At 34.1% G+C, this 13,133-nt stretch overlaps 1 protein-coding gene across 2 annotated transcripts in view; it reads right to left on the bottom strand.

Moving 5' to 3' along the window:
• Positions 1-2,903: 2,903 nt before the first annotated feature.
• Positions 2,904-13,133, bottom strand: part of sotv (exostosin glycosyltransferase sotv) — a 29,558-nt gene continuing 19,328 nt past the window's right edge. For both annotated transcript variants that reach the window (XM_069831664.1, XM_069831665.1), the window contains exons 9-11: positions 11,029-11,172; positions 10,512-10,640; positions 2,904-3,266 (exon numbers count right to left, since the gene is read on the bottom strand). In XM_069831664.1, coding sequence (XP_069687765.1) covers positions 3,045-3,266; positions 10,512-10,640; positions 11,029-11,172 — 495 coding nt within the window. In that variant the 3' untranslated portion in view covers positions 2,904-3,044. The remainder of the gene's footprint in view (positions 3,267-10,511; positions 10,641-11,028; positions 11,173-13,133) is intronic.

The following is a 13,133-nucleotide window of genomic DNA, read 5'->3' as shown; positions in this document are numbered from 1 at the left end:
TTCCAACTAGATCACATGGTCTAGTTGATGTTGGACTATTAAGTTAATACAAATCCTCAACTGACGTGCGATCGAATCCCAGGTCAGGCAAGGGTAAATAAATAAAGTGTTACTGTATGTCAAGTAGAAATATAGGATAACTAGAGAAAGGAAAGGAAGGAAGAGTAAAAAAGAAAACGAGAAAAGAAAATTAATTTTTCTTTCCACTCAAAGATGTCCCTACCCAAAAACTCTTAATTCCCACATCTCCTGTTGAGGCTGGTCCACAATAAACTGGGAATGACAACCAGAATGAGAACAGAAGCAGAGGATGTGAACGCAAAGATTTTTTGTGCGAGATCGTGCGTATTTGCTTGGTTTCCGCACAAAACCAATCCACGGAAAGTCTAAAATTCCACATTCAGTATTCCCAACCTAACACACATAACAATTTCCCTCTTCTTACCGCTTAAGTGACATATTGATTTTACTGCTTTAGGCTTTTAACATATTTTTAGAGACGTTCAATATAGTAATAATTATAAATTGGAAACTTACCACTGCAATTTCACCTAAATTGCACTGTTAATTATTGTTTTTAAATATTTGCAAAAATTAAGTAAACTCTACAACTCCACTAAAGTTACTGCATTCGTGATGCAAGTAACATTAAGGAAGCCGTGAAAAAATCAACAAGATTCCAGGCTCATCATAGACTGGGGGGGGGGGGGGGGGAAGACAGACGTATATCACGACCTGCTGGAGTATAGTAAACACAGAAAACATTTTAAAGCAACAATGTTGAAGATAGATATTTTTGTTTTGCAAATTTGCCGTCATTGAACAGAAACCAAGATGGAGATTTCATTGCAACTAATTAGAAATTTCTCTTTCAGTTATGTAATAAACGATCTTCGCACAAAATAATGTAAGATACACGAGCGGTATGTTTTCTTTCAATTCTCGGAAATTAAAAAAGCTCAACTACGTTTTGCTTTTTCAGACTTTTCCTCGAACATGAAAACTTCAACATACTGCTCTTGTAATGCATATTACTATTATTCATATTAAACGGAGAATGGAAATGACTGCATATCAATATGTAAAGTCGATATTATGCAGTCTGATGTTATTTGTGTATAACTGACCATTGGCGTTCTCTCATGAGTACAAGCCAGCCAACATAAACACAGATTAACCAACTTCAAAATTTATGACACGAAATATTTAAGAATTCAATTTACATGCATCAGCATGCAGCATATATTAAAAGTGATTCTACTGAATTTTTGCGTTAGTTATAAGCAATGGATGAAGAAGAAATTGTCACGGCCTCCTTGCTACAGAATATACAACGACCAAATAACGTTATGATGACAACAGAAAGAATCTAGTAAGCTGTGATCGGAAACAAGAACAGCAAAGCTAAAACTTCGCCAACTCTCATGTTCCTGTTCCTGGGCTCCAGCAAGCTTCTCGTTAATTATGATTACATACATTTATTTTAACAATTTTTCCTTTCTCGTTTCCATTCCCGGTTTATTGTGGACCAGGACTTACTACCTGTTCCACTTCACGTTATCTCTCGGAGTGATGTCGCTACCGTCTCTGTTTACATCAGAACTACGGTGACTGCGGGCAGCAAGCGGAGTTGCGGGGGTAGGAAACATGGTACAGTACGTGTTGCAATGTTATAGACAGTATGTCGGTGTATACTACAGGTTTATTTTGCCCCCTTTCATTTTTGCGCACTGCTCTAAGATAAGCTGCCCTACGAGCGACAATATCTTTACGCTCCATTTGTGCACTCCGGACATTCTTACATTTCTTAAACCTGAATCCCATTTCTTTCACTAGACGCCAAAGTGTGGTTTTACTCCCACGAAACTGAATGCTGTCTTTTATAGCAAAAAGAAGTTTTTTTCAGGGTAGGAATTTCTCTATGCTGTTCATAATATTCCAGATAAGTTCTCCGAATAGCGGACTTGTCGAAGTCATCTAGCTCTACTACTTTTGTGCGTCTTGGGTTTTTAGCGGGAGTTGATATTTGAATTCCTAGTTTTTCTGCTCTTTCACACTCTTTCCCAATTGTTTTTATTGTTTTTTCGCTTACCCCAACGGCTTCTGCTGCTCTTTCTACTGCTTTTGCTAAAGGTAGAATGAGACCCGCTCTTTTTTCCTCTCTACAAAATTTCAATACGTTATAAATTATCTTCCTGCTTTGAGAATTGTACACTTTCGGGGATAGTTTCTTCTTTGGAGGAGTTTCCATATTTTGTCAAAATTGCAATCCTTTCCTGAAAATTCCACACAGTACATTAGGCTATCTTATGGATTTGGTTATATAAAACCTAAACTGAACTTGATTGAATGCACAGTGTATTCAATGATACTACAACTAAATAAATCACTAATGCAGTATTAGAATGCGTCAACGACATGTAAACACGAAACGTTTCATTCAATACACAGCATATTAAAAGATATTACAGCTAAATGAGTCACTAATGCAGGAATTAAAATGCTTCAGTGGAGTATAAATATGTACCGTTCGATTCAATGCATAATGATAATACAACTAAACAATTCACTAATGCAGTATTAAAATGCTTCAACGGATTGTAGATACGTCCCTCACGCTGCTCTAGTCTAGACTGATAGACTAATATTCTCTCGCGACTGTACAGTATATGACGTAACGGATGGTTCACGAAGATGCCGCGGGTAACGTGAGCTGAAACGGGTTGTAGATATGATGTACTGTTGTTGCTTGGTCGATGCATCATGCATAATTACCTAAACGACTATGTACTGGTACTGAAATATAACACATTACAACTATAATGATTTCAAGAGTTGAAAATTTGTGTCTCAGATTTATGGAGAAGAGGCCAACCCAGCCAACAAATTACTCTCACATTCGATTAGGAGCTTCTATTATTTATTTATTTTTTTTTGGCCTTTACAACGTTTTGAAATTGCACATTTAATTTGTTTTAGTAACGTGAATGTAAGTGTTAATGAGAACAGATTATATGGCAGCAGAGGAGTGAACATGTGATCCCTTACAGACTCCCTATATCATTGAATCTCTTCAACTTCTCTGGGAAGCTGTCTTTGTAGAGCACTGGGTCTGCGCGGAACTCCACAGTCTGGAGCGGCATCGAGCCATAGATGGCAGAAAATCGATCAATGCACTGTGACCTCTCCATCATGTGATTCAAGTCTGCGGACAGCATTTCTGTGTTTGTGCATTCGGGACATTTGAACTTCTTTCTTGGTGTTACCTATAAATAAAACCAAGCACAACATAAATCAATTTACTATTATACAGCTAGTTAGATGTGGCACATAAACAGAAGAGCATTCTTATCAGCTTTCACTTGTTTCACCAGCTCTACAGCGAATCAAAGATACTCTTCCCATTATCTCTTCTACCAGTCTTCGAAAAAGTTATATATAAGAGAGTATAACATCATCTTGATAGATACAACATTCTCATTACGGAACAATTTGGATTCAGAAAGAATAAATCAACTGAGCAAGCGACGTTTAATTTAACTGATAAAATTCTGGAAGCTATTAATATAAAATTACAAGTAGGAGGGATATTCTGTGATCTCTCCAAAGCTTTTGATTGTATTAAGCATAAAATTCTTCTACAAAAATTAGAATACTATGGTATTAAAGGCATAGCATATCAGTGGTTTGAGTCATATCTCCTAAACAGAACACAAAAAGTGGAAATCAACGCATTTAATAACTCCTTTAAATCTACTTCAACATGGGGAAATGTTCATACAGGGGTCTCACAAGGATCTATATTAGAGCCTCTTCTTTTTCTAATTTTTATAAATGACCTTGGCCGCATAATAAAAGGAATAGGTTATCCTATACTATTTGCAGATGACACAAGTATCATAATTACAGGCAAGAACTTTGCCACATTCAAATATAAAACATATATAATTCTCCTTAAAATTTATGACTGATTTACAACCAATAAACTAGCATTAAACATTAATAAAACTAACATAATTCAATTTAAAGCCACTTCAAATTTAATCTCTGAAACATGCTATATCAACAATATACCTCTACTAGAAACATCAACAACCAAATTTCTTGGTTTGCATATTAATAATACAATAAATTGGAAAAATCATATCAAAGAAATAACCCCCAAACTTAGCTCAGCATGCTTCGTAATTAGGTCGTTGCAACAATTTCTAAACAGCAGTACCTTAAAGACAATATATTTTGGCTATTTTCATTCCATAATGTCCTACGGAATAATATTTTGGGGAAATTCTGCAGATAGCAAAAATATATTCTTATTACAAAAAAGAGCCATTAGAATAATAGTTGGAGCAAAGGCTAGAGAATCATGTAGATTATTTTTTAAAAAATTAGAGATTCTAACCTTAACAAATCAATACATATACTCTACAATAAATTTCCTCTTATGTAATAAAGAAAATTTTCCAACTAACTCAGCCATACATAGTATAAATACCTGCAGAAGGAATGATTTTCATACGCCATCATCAAATTTATCATGCTTTCAAAGGGGAGTATGTTACATGGCGATAAAAATGTGCAATAGTCTTCCTGAAGACATTAAGAATCATAGCCAAAACCCTGCATTATTTAAGGTAAAACTACAAAATTACTTAATATCTCACACTTTCTATTCTGTAGATGAATTCTTGACATTTCACAGTACTGTGTAAATATTATAATACTATTAAATGGTAAACACATTACATTGTATAAAATATTACTGTTATTAAGGTATTAATTCTGTACATATTTCATATTTGGATTTTATATGTATTGCATTTTACGGTTAAACATAAGAATTGGACATGTTCTTTATTCTATGCAATAAAGCAAATGTAAGAATATTATGGAACGAATAAATCTATCTAGCTATCTAAGCAGGTAGTGGCAGCAGGCAGTAAATCATATTCCAGATGACGTCTGTTCTGGTGTACCATACCTGTCCTGGGTTGCAGGACATGCTCCAGTCTCAGTACACAGAAAACATCCACCCACCACATCTGGCCAGCCTTAATATATTGTATTTGACACAGCATGTTACATAACAAGTTATTACAACAGAAAATGCAAGAGCTTTACCGTAACTTTGTATATGTACAGTAAAATCTCAATTTTACGTTTTTTGCTTGTTTCTATGTCCGATTTTGAAAGTATCACTGAAACTAACATAAGAGCAGTGTTATATTTTCCTTTATTTTACGTTCTGAATTTTTGTGCAATTCCTTGATTTTACATTCATACTAAGCTTTTAATGATCAATAAATATAATCGATTATTCTACATTGATCAAGATATAGTCAAATAATCTTGCAAGAAAATAATATGCGCAATTGACAACAGTTGATTCGTGATGCAACTCTGATTAAGGTAATGTTTTGAATGCTCTGCACTTCATTGCAGATTCTTGGAAAGCAATCACGATTCAACAATATCTGTTTTCATAAATGTGGATTTACTGTGGATGGAAGTGGGTCTTTCAGAGTTGAAAGTGCAATAGACTCAGTGGCGGCTCCTGCATATTTCTTAAGAGGAGGAAAGAAGTTAACAGCACGAAATGACACCTTCTTGAATGAAACATGCTACAAATTAGCCTACATGCATACATGTAAGACCAGGTAGTGTTGGGGTTGGCCTTTCCTTCTGTATAGCAATGATCTGTTCTTGTAAACTGAGTTTCCTAAATTGTCCAAAATATATTATGTTTTCACTTCCATTCATTGTTGAATAATTGCACAAATTAACAATTACAAGGAAATTCACAACCTCGTAGCATTTTTCGAGCACACTACAGCATCACACGTGTTGGAAGAGACTAGCTACTAACTCGTAACCGTTTTACAGAAATGGAAATGGGAATGGGAAATAATCTGAGGAAAGCGAGAACACTGCACCCACCCACGTGGTCTGTGTTGCCACATGTACATTTTACAAGTTCAGTATCACATGCTTTTGAAGAATGTCAGTTCTTGTAAAGTCATACTACCATTATTGTTCAAAGCTGCCGGTAGCCGATTAATTTTTTATGTTAAAAATGATGTAGTTTGGAGTACCTACTTTCAGTTTCAAATATATTTGTACAAAACTGACAGCTTGGCTGTTGCCCCATCTAGTAAACAATGAATAGAAGTGAATTTCAGGGGCCAACTACGTAGAACTACTTCCTCTTTGTTTTGCATAAACCAGACTTTAACTTTCAAATATCCACGAAAGTTTCAAGCCATGAATAGTAGCCTATATAAAGTGCAATGAATAATATGTTTTATTTATAATTAAAAAAAAGTTTACATGGTGTCTTTCACAGCGTTGCGTTAAAACTGTTTTTGTTGTGTCTCCTCCTAGATGTGTTATAGTGTGGTTGAATGCAACATTGTTAGGTGGCAGCGGTAGCGAGCTTGCTGCACGACCAGTCGGTTTCTATTTCCCGCCCATGACTGATTCAGAGGAGGATCTCCTCCCTCTCCGTTCATTTACTTGCTTTAAAACTCTGCTTCTTTCTCTGGCCGCTAGTGCGCTGTTGTCTATGTGTGTTAACTGCAGTAGAGGAGGAATGGAGTGCCTTTCCTCCACACAGACAATCTCGCATCTTTCTCACAGTTTTCTACAGCACATGAGCATGCGTCGTTTAAAACTCGATCAACCGAGGTTTTCTTATATCTGTGAACTTAAAAATTATCGAATCTTCCTCGAATTTCAAGGCACATATATTTTATTTGGTATTTACTTTCAAAAGAAGAAAATGTGAGGAGGACGTTCCTCCCTTCCCTCCCCCGAGGAACCACTACTGAATAGACTTAAATATGAGAGAAGACGAATGGGATCAATAAAAAGCTGGTGTGTCATATGAAGAATATTTAAGCTGTGACAATGAAATGTGAACTTCAGACCATAGAACAAATGTTAGAAGAGGAGGAGGAAGATTAAGGGAACAGTGAATCCCAAACAACTTCCTGTCAGCACTGGAAGGCATCAGCAATGCTAGGAAATACCTATGAGATTTGACTGTTATGATAATGTAATGACTGCCCCCAGCAGTGCTGAAAATAAAGTATACCGGTACAGGGTTTATCAGGATGCAAAAAAAGGAACCACCTATCTTAATGAACATGTGGAAGAAGTAAATTACACTGTAGGTATCGGTAATATTATTATTATTATTATTATTATTATTATTATTATTATTATTATTATTTTATAACCTTAAGTAAACACACTTTTTTTTTCCTTTTTATCTACCTATTGTTATTAAAAAACCAGTATTTTGCGAAGTTAAAATGTTTATATTTCTATATTGTAGTTATTACTTGAAAGTGTGTAGCATCAAAATCTATGTAAATATAAATTTCCCTGATTTTGCATTCATTTTAAGTTCAGGTTACCAGATTACTTTAAATCTGGAGACACCTGCCAGCTTCATAGTACAGCACTACATTATTACTATTATTATTATTATTATTATTATTATTATTATTATTATTATTTTATAACCTTAAGTAAACACACTTTTTTTTCCTTTTTATCTACCTATTGTTATTAAAAAACCAGTATTTTGCGAAGTTAAAATGTTTATATTTCTATATTGTAGTTATTACTTGAAAGTGTGTAGCATCAAAATCTATGTAAATATAAATTTCCCTGATTTTGCATTCATTTTAAGTTCAGGTTACCAGATTACTTTAAATCTGGAGACACCTGCCAGCTTCATAGTACAGCACTACATTATTACTACTATTATTATTATTATTATTATTATTATTATTGTTATTATTTTATAACCTTAAGTAAACACACTTTTTTTTCCTTTTTATCTACCTATTGTTATTAAAAAACCAGTATTTTGCGAAGTTAAAATGTTTATATTTCTATATTGTAGTTATTACTTGAAAGTGTGTAGCATCAAAATCTATGTAAATATAAATTTCCCTGATTTTGCATTCATTTTAAGTTCAGGTTACCAGATTACTTTAAATCTGCAGACACCTGCCAGCTTCATAGTACAACACTACATTATTACTACTACTACTACTACTACTACTACTACTACTACTACTACTACTACTATTATTATTATTATTATTATTATTATTATTATATTGATTGTATTCCATCTCAATGCCATTTCTATCATTCATTCTCATCATCATTTCTTCTGTTTTGTTTTGTTTTATATCTCGTGCTAAACTGTAATTGGCCTTGTGCTGTTGTTTTGCACGTTAATAGTCTAAATAAATAAATAAATAAATAAATTATTATTATTATTATTATTATTATTATTATTATTATTATTATTATAATTATAATATTGATTGTATTCCATCTCAATGCCATTTCTATCATTCATTCTCATCATCATTTCTTCTGTTTTGTTTTGTTTTATATCTCGTGCTAAACTGTAATTGGCCTTGTGCTGTTGTTTTGCACGTTAATAGTCTAAATAAATAAAATAAATAAATAATAATTATTATTATTATTATACTGATTGTATTCCATCTCAATGCCATTTCTATCATTCATTCTCATCATCATTTCCTCTGTTTTGTTTTGTTTTGTTTTGTTTTATATCTCGTGCTAAACTGTAATTGGCCTTGTGCTGTTGTTTTGCATGTTAATAGTCTAAAAAAATAAAATAAATAAATAAATAAATTATTATTATTATTATTATTATTATTATGTTACTTTATTATACCTAGAATTACTAAATTATATTAAATTATTACATGACAGATACACAAAAGCTACATTTCTGATGAGAGAATCTGGTAATCCTGTTTCCACTGTATTAAGAAAAATTTAATGTGTAATGTTTATAGTGAATTGATTGTAGCAGTTGAAAAATCCTTCAAGTAAAATATTAGAATAGTTAATGAACATGGATACATAGAAACATGCGGGGCACTTAAGAAGATAAGGTAGATTACTAATATTATTTCTAAGATAAAAATTCAAGAAAATATATGATAGGTGGATAGAGTTATAGTGGATTGGAATGCAGACATGTGATGCTCCACCATAACATAGATGTGTGTGTGACTGAAAATAAATAAATTTTATTTAATAGGTGTTAATAAGAATGAAATTATATTATACAATATTAGTGAGTCTACCAGAACTTCACACAACACTGCAAAATGTGTATAGAATGTAATGGAGAACATTTTGAGTAACTATTCTAAAAGAGAGGCAAGATTCTCTCCATTTATTTAAATAAATAATTCACTATAGTTACGCGAAAGAACACTTGCCAAACTGTAGTGCTGTGAAATGGCAAGAATCAGTGGCGGTGCGTCAATAAGAGCACAAGAGCACGTGAACATCTTGTTTCCATTAATGCACGACTAGTTTTATTATTTAATACCGTATTGGCGTAGTGGGGATGTATAATATCAGGATCGAGTATTTTAAACTTCCCTAATCTTGCATAAACTTCTTATGTAAACCTGGCAACATCCGTTCACGTACAAGCCGTGCTCTTTTCAAGAAGGTTACAGAAATTTCACGCACGTGCGGGAGAAAATTGTCTTTCGCTGGCCGCTTATGACTCGTCAAGAGCACAAAGCATTAAGTGAACAGTGAATCTATCCTACAGATGTCAGGTGCATCGATGCCTATCGTTTACGTGCTATATCTGGAGGAGAAAATTTAATTAGTCTGTATTTCAGCCTGCAGGTGTCAGCATCTCACTGTCAGAACGTTTACTTTATGTGGATATGTGTACAGTGCTGCTACGAGAGTGTAGTTTGTGAATTACTCTACTTCAGTGTCGGCATATAGCATAGTTTGGCTTTCAAAGACGTGCTGGCTGAATGTGGTGATATGATTTTAAATATCTGTATGGTGGTATATATTATTTAAGAATAATATTTACTGGCATGTATTTATAGTAATCAATCTATGCGAATGGGATTACAGTACTGATATAGACTATAGTGTATCAGTGTGTTGTGAATCAAAATATATTACTGAACAAACGCTTTTGTAAATTGTGTTATGTATTAATTTTTAACAAACGTAAACAATGAACTCTGTTCAAGTAATTTTGAAAAGTAAAGAACTGGGTAAACTGGCTTTCCAGGAAAAATTGGAAATAAAAAGACTAGGTTTCATTATTATTATTATTATTATTATTATTATTATATGTTGTTTTGAATTTATATACGGTTTTTTCGACAGTGAAACATTGGAATCATGACATTTCATATTAGGTTAAAAACGTACAATTTCAAATTCTCTTCGATTTTAGAACACAAAATTGTGAACACATAATATTTTATCACGAGCCGCCACTGGCAAGAATGTTATCCGCAACTGCTTGCCAGACTGTAGTGCCAAGAGACAGCAAGAGTATCAGTCCCTTAGATGTGATTCACCCTCTATTAGGGCACAGTATATGGGTATCATAGTTGATTAACTTCTTGAGCCAATAGATCAAATGAGGGCAAAAGAATACTTTTACCTGTATATGGAAGACCCACCTTAATCGGAGCCTTATTTGTGACATTAGCTACAAGAAAGTTCATGGCAATATCCTCGCAGTTCATGTGCTCATCCACCCATTCCTTGATATTTCCGGGCATTGATGTGGTGTACAGGAAACTCCAATACTGAAAAGTGATAACCATAATTAGAATATTAAAATTTATTTTTTTTTGTCTGAATTGATGTTTGGAAATAGATTATTGAAAGTAAATTCTAGACTGTTTCTTTCTCGAACACATAAATTAGCAGCATAACTTCTTTAGGATGTACATCTCCATTAGTCAAAATTTGTGAGACTTCAGTGCACCCTTAAGTTCGTTAATAAACTCAACACAAGTTTCTCAATCATATGATTTATCATTTCGAGCAGTTGTCTTTGCTGTCACCGGTAATCATTCGTCAGACAAGTAATACCTTATTTTTATTCTATTCCTGAACTAAATTCTTTGGAAAACACTGATGGATCTACAAAACACTCACTTCATTGAATCAAGTTCTTTGTATAATATTTACCTTGTGGTGAAAGGCAGCTCCAGTAAGCACCATTGAGATCTGATTTGTCCATTCTGATTCATACTTCCAACGCTGTGTGGTATTGTCCCATACATGAGTTCGAGATGGAAATCCTACTATACGATCTGGGAATTCTCGCCAAACCTGTACAATAAGTGAGAAATAAAGAAAAATGGAATGTAATACAAATACAAGGTGCCGGTGCAGGTGTTACGTGCTGTCTCTTCTCACTTTATAGATCTCTTGGGTATGGAACAACAAGTTTTGATGGAGAAATCATTGCAATAAATGAAAGTCTCAGGAATATTCTATGCCACATCAATAAATTTAAGAATGCAGTTATATTGTCAGACTCCAAAGCAACTATTCTATCAATCGTCTCTAAACACACACCTTCATCTCAAACAGCAGAAATAACTAAAATGCTCTCTCAATTAATATCACTCAATAAAAGAATTGTATTCCAATGGATACCATCCCATTGTGGAATCCAGGGAAACGAGAATGCAGATGCTTCAGCAAAGAAGGGCAGCACTGCTACTTACAGACCTGTTACTAAATCTACATATTACTCTGTGAAAAGATTTATTAAGTCTACATACTTAGATTTCAACAAACAAAATTTGATAATACAATCTCAAGGGAAAAAATGGAACTCTCTGCATCATAATCCACAGTTAATTCCCGACTTACCACGAAAATCGTCTGTAGCTGCATTTGGATTGGCAACAGGCCATGATTGTTTGGCCAAACACCTGCATAGAATTGGAATATATCAGTCCCCTAACTGCCCATTGTGCAACTCAAACCAAGAAATGGATTCGGAACACCTCAAAATCTGTGCTTCAATGGCTGGCCATGATAATATCTTTGAAAAATATTGGAGTGCAAGAGGTCAAATGACTTTATTGTCAAATGCCTGGCATTAGAAAACAACAACAACAAATACAATTACTGAGTATAAAAATATAAACTAGGACATCGAGTTTATTTTTCTCCTCCAAGGGGATCTCAAAATAATGGTCAGAAGCAAGTAGATGTATCATTTGCGTCCACTGTGCGTCCAATCTACAGGGATTAACTGTGCAAAACAATGACATTTATAACACATCAAAAAGATGACTGCTTCACCCTCTTGAAATGCTCGGGAGTCCAAAAGCAGTTCACAGGGAATTCATACTTGATTTCATCTGCTTCAGGTCAATGGAGCTGAATGTCGGGGAGCTTCCGTTTTCTTTCTACATTACCTACACATGAAATCATCAGTAAGAAGAGAAGAGCAGGTGTTTTACATGATAGTGACCTGTCAGTATCCTTGTCATCATCATCATCATCATCATCCTTGCATGTATTGGGCCTAGTGGCCCATTACGGTCTCTTGCCAATGCTTGAACGGTCTGCCCAAGGATCTCTTGCCCACAGGATGGTAATTTAAAATTTGGCGTGGAATTCTAGAATGAGGCATTCTGATGACATGTGATCTCCAGTTGTATCTGCATTTCTGTAGGTATTCCTTAATCGTTTCAATCTGCAGGTCTTTCATAATGTCAAAATTTTTAATGTGATCCATTCTCGTGTATCCCGCTGTACGACGCATAAATCTCATTTCTGCCCCAGTAATCTTTGTGAATCAATATTACGAATCGTCCAAGCTTCACTACCAAAACAGAGTATAGGTCTGGCCAATGTTTTATAAATTCTGGTGCGCGTGTGTTTTTGTACTAAGGTTGGTTTGAATATCTGATTAATTATCCCCATTGCTCTGTTGAATTTAATAATTTTCTCATTCAAATCCTTTTCTTCTTCATATGAAATTTGGTAACCGAGATAACTAAAATTTGTTATGCATATTTTGCTACAGACTGGTTCCATTTCCATACTGAAACTTTCTGCCATTTGATTAAAGTTGTAAACCAAACGTTGTAAATTATCTTCTGAAGTTGCCATAAACACAATGTCATCAGCAAATAATAAAGTATCTATTTGGAATAAACGACTTATTGGTATACTTCCATGTGGTTTCAATCTCCATTCATTAATAATGTGATTCATGTATATTATAAATAATAGAGGAGATAAACTACAACCCTGTCTCACTCCTTGAT

Source organism: Periplaneta americana, chromosome 7, assembly GCF_040183065.1.
Source record: "Periplaneta americana isolate PAMFEO1 chromosome 7, P.americana_PAMFEO1_priV1, whole genome shotgun sequence".
NCBI lineage: Eukaryota > Metazoa > Arthropoda > Insecta > Blattodea > Blattidae > Periplaneta > Periplaneta americana.
The sequence above is the reverse complement of the archived record's forward strand: the minus strand, read 5'-3'. Positions and strand labels throughout refer to the sequence as shown.